General features: G+C 47.4%; 1 protein-coding gene across 1 annotated transcript in view; it reads left to right on the top strand.

Annotated features, from left to right (window-relative positions):
• The first annotated feature begins 1,166 nt into the window (after nt 1-1,166).
• Nucleotides 1,167-4,270, top strand: part of GRHL3 (grainyhead-like 3 (Drosophila)) — a 22,442-nt gene continuing 19,338 nt past the window's right edge. The window contains exon 1 of the mRNA XM_009872224.1: nt 1,167-1,183. Coding sequence (XP_009870526.1) covers nt 1,167-1,183 — 17 coding nt within the window. The remainder of the gene's footprint in view (nt 1,184-4,270) is intronic.

Genomic DNA, 4,270 nt, shown 5'->3' with positions numbered 1-4,270 from the left:
TATTCCCCTGCTGGTGCAGGCGCGGAGTGGGACAGATTCAGCGAGTGAGACCGTGATGGGGGGTGAGAGAACAAGTGGTGGAAGCCTTTTTTTTTTCCCCTTTTGTTTTAAGGCTTGTACCAACTTGTCCTGTAAAATCCTCTCCTGCCTTCCAAATCCAGTCAACGTGAGTCACCCGCTGAGCCCATCCTTTGCCTCCTCGTTGCAACACGGATGACAGAAACCATCCAAACAGCAGCGCTTGAATCCATGATGAGTTTTGTTCGATTGCATCAATCTTTTCCCCCGTTTACAGGGGAGTTGCTACAGAGCTCTTGCCTGGTGGTATCCCTGCTGCCGGCTCCTGGCCGGCGTGTGCCCGGGCTCCCCGCTGCCCTCCCGTGCGTGCCCGAATCTCGCTGCCAAAGGCAGGACAGCCCGTAGGAACGGTGCAGGACAAGGTTATTCCACAGACCTGTTTTCCTTGCAGATCCTTAACGATCCTTCCCCAAGCAAGTATATTTGCTGCGTGCCTTGGCATTTAAAGTTAGAGGCTTTCAAGGTTTTTTTTGTAAGAGAATTAAAAAACCAAAAGCTCTGGAGACTTTCTGGAGTGAGCAGCTAAAAGAAGGTGAGAAAAGGAACGAAAGGGTTAGCCTGTCAGTACAGATACAGCTTAGGAGTAAGAGGAAACTAAGAGGTTTATCCTTTATATAGATCTGTCTGTATTTTTGTCTGCATATTTATATATAAAGAAACAGCAAAGGACAAATCAACCCCCAGCTTCATACAAATGACAGCTATTTGGCACCGCAGCACATGGAGCGCATCCACCAAACTGAAACTAATTATCACCGAGATGAATAACTGATTCCACTCCTTTACCCTTATCTTTTTCCCCCTCGGGGGCTTTTCCCTCCTTCCCCACCCTCCTCCTTCTCCTCCATCCTCCGGGGACCGGCAGGCAGAGGGTTACGGGGCTGCACCTGCCTGGGTGTACCTGTCCCAGGGCACCTGTGCCGGCAGCCAATCCCCGCGCCTGCCAACCCACCTGTCAGCAAAATACCTGGACGCAAAACCTCAACATAAATCAAACACTTCACAGGCAATGTCTGTCTCGAGCAGGTACTAGAAGGGAGACGTCGTCAGGATTGACTGGCTGCAACGATTCGGAAACGTGGGGAAATATGTCTAATGAACTTGAGTAAGTAGAGGATTTTTTTTTTCCTGCTTACCTGCCCCTTGCTGTAAAAGCCGAGAGTTTCTTGGGAGGCTTTTTTAAGGGCTTTGGGTCTGAATGAATTAGACTCTGTGGGTTAATCAGCCTCGCCAGCTGTTTGCAAGTCGAAGTAAAACAACGGGATGGGAGCGATTTTCAGAATTTTTATCCCTCGCTAACCTGTTGCTGCTCTTCTTAAGAGCTGTTTAAAATCAGGATCCTCTTTTTTTATCCCCCCCTAAGACTAAATTGGGACAAATGGAGTTTCTGTCTGGAGACAATTTTGTTCTCTCTCCAACAAAATGTAACACAGGCTACAGTGATTCTGTGCTTTGGTTTGTTGTTCTTTTTTATTTTCTTAGAAAATACCTTTCAAAGTATTTACCAATTTTGGACAAGTTTCTAGTTTTTTGGGGGCAAGGATTGTGTGATTTTCTGTTTGCTTGGCTTTGGATTTTTTTTAGTTAATTAATTTGCATGTGATTCTATGAAGTCATTATGATTGATTATATTCTTTTTTATTATATTTTATCTTTAAACAAGAAAAAAACACTTAACATTTTGTTGACCCTCTATACCTCTTGCTTCTGATTTTGAGATCTCTGAAATATTTTGGCCTTTGGGTGCTGACGGTCTGGATTTCCAGGGCATGCCGTGCCTTGTACCTGGGGAATAAACGCCGACAGATGTCACAGTGCTGTGCCACCGTGTAGTAAAGGCTGGAGGAATATTGACAATGGTTGTGAATGCCCCTGTCAATCCAGCCTTAAAAAAACCTCACACAGCATATAGATAGCCCTCTAGGAGATACTTTTATATAGTGAAATACCTCGAGAAATACGTGCCCGTGTATACATCTGCCGACCGATACGCTTCAGAAGTTGTATTTTGAAACAAACCCGCGCACCCGTGTGTGTTTACAAGCCTGACAGGGGCGTTGTGACAGCTAATCCCTTAATTGTTAAGAACCCCGAAAAGGTGCAGCATTAATTATTAATTTATGTAAATACGCAGATCTATAAGCTCGGATCGATTAAGAATCGGTGACTTCAGTTTCCCCTGTCTGAACTCTTTGGGTGATTTAGGGCTGGTGGCTTTTTAAACTTAGAGTCAGGCCACGTGGTTTCCTCTCGCAATCCTCCGAGCGTGTGTGCGTGCAGCGCTGCAGAACGAGATTGATGTATGGCTAATTAGGGGCCGGGGCGTTATGTTACCTGATGAATTACATGCCTGCTTGGCTCTTCTCTTCCTAACGGGCTGTTAACCCCTGGGCCTTGCGCATGAGAAAGGGGGAGTGGATGGGACCCGTGTCCCTTTTGAGATTCTGATCTCAACTCCAAAGCTGAGATAAAAGCTCGAGGAGGTCGCTGCCAGCTCTTTGGGACAGGTCTGGGTGTGGGGCTCTGCCTGGGGGTCAAAGGCTCCGGTCAACGTTTTCCTGCAGCATGAACCTGAGGACATCTCTTTGGTGGTACCGAAGGCTTTTTGGCTTTACTGTGAGGGGGGAAAGGTGTCACCAGGGAGGAGGAACCTGGTGAAGAGCTGCTAAAGCGCAGCCTGGGAGCTGTGGGGCTGTTGCAGTAGCTGCTAACCTCTGGTTAATCACCCAGGCCAAAGCCGTGCAGGGCGTAGCTGTGTAGGAAAGGGCTCTGGGCAGCAGCGCTGACGGATCTGCCCAGGGCAGCCTGTGTGTCGCTGGCGTTGTTCTTCAGCTGAGCACAGGGAGGATGGGTCTGTGCCCAGGGGTAGGTGCTTTTAAGGGAGCTATGGTAGCCCCACGGCCTGATGCTCTCGCCCGGAATGACAGGGAGAACAATCTCACGTATCCCTTTGCCGCTTGCATTTCGCAGAAGGGACTGGGAAGAGACCAGCGTGACATGAGAGAATGAGATGTTTTGCCTATTATAAAATATTCTAACTGGTAATTTCCATAGTCTTCTAAATCGAACTTACGTCTAACTCTGCATTGCGTGGGCTTGAAAGAGTTAACCAGGAGTTACTCCCAGTTGTGGTTTTGTGGTCGAAACCATGATCGCCAGAAGCAAATTTTTGTCATGCATAAGGTGTGTTATTAAAACTTGAGTTATGCTCCTGGTGAATGAAAAGTTAAAGCCCTTTTATAAAATCCTGGCAGTAGAGCACACAAGGGATAACCGTGCTGGAGCAAGGTACGCTTTCAAGGGAGACGTGGGTTTTATTTTTTTAAGTTATGTAAAGAGAAAGCGAGATTTGTAAATTAAAGAAACAGCAATCAAATCGCTGCTATGCAATTCGCAACAAAGCAGTAAAATCCCTCTGAATAAACTCTAGACTCAAAGCAGAGATAAATCAACATTTACCTAATATCTCTGCTTTGATGCTTTGGGTCACATTTTCAACTGATTGGTACATCGGCGTAATTCCAGGTAAATTTGTAGAGTGAAGACAGTTACGCTGATGAGGATCTGCTCCTGCTTTGTTCAGTGTGGCGTTTAAATTGTCGATCCCTGTAAAGCGTTCCTCTGAAAATGCACTCGCGCTTACGTTGCACCTGCGAGCGCTTCGGTTCAGCCGACTGGCAGGGCGACCGCTCCTGCTCCGTGCCTCCCGTCCTCCAGCGGTGTGTGCTCAGGGCTCAAAAAGGCAACAGCTGAGAGCCGCGGTCACCGGTGGAATTGGTGATACAGCGTACGATCGCATGCTGCCTGGGACCCCATTGCTAATGCCTGGGTTTCAGAGGCTTGGAAGAGAGGAAAATGGGATGTTCTGTCGTTCTGTGGTAGACGTTGTGTTGAGGGACGTGGTTTAGTGGTGTTGGTAGGGCTGGGAAAAGGTTGGACTTGATGATCTTAAGGACTCTTCCAGCCAAAACTGTTCTATGGCTTGTTTGGTTTTAGTCCTTTAGGTGTTTCGGGCACCCATTACAGAATGGGTGAGGGTAGCTCTTACCTAAAAATGTCCCTTGACCCAGAGTGTTCATAACCACAGGTGTTCAGAGGAAAAGAGGAGGCGTCATTTACCAAAGCACTTGGTTCCTGGGTGCCAGCCCCCTGCTGTGCCAAGGTTTTTCTTTCTCTTCTTCATTCCATCTTT

Source organism: Apaloderma vittatum, unplaced genomic scaffold (assembly GCF_000703405.1).
Source record: "Apaloderma vittatum isolate BGI_N311 unplaced genomic scaffold, ASM70340v1 scaffold24866, whole genome shotgun sequence".
Lineage (NCBI taxonomy): Eukaryota > Metazoa > Chordata > Aves > Trogoniformes > Trogonidae > Apaloderma > Apaloderma vittatum.
Note: the sequence above shows the minus strand (reverse complement) of the source record. Positions and strands in the feature narration are given on the sequence as shown.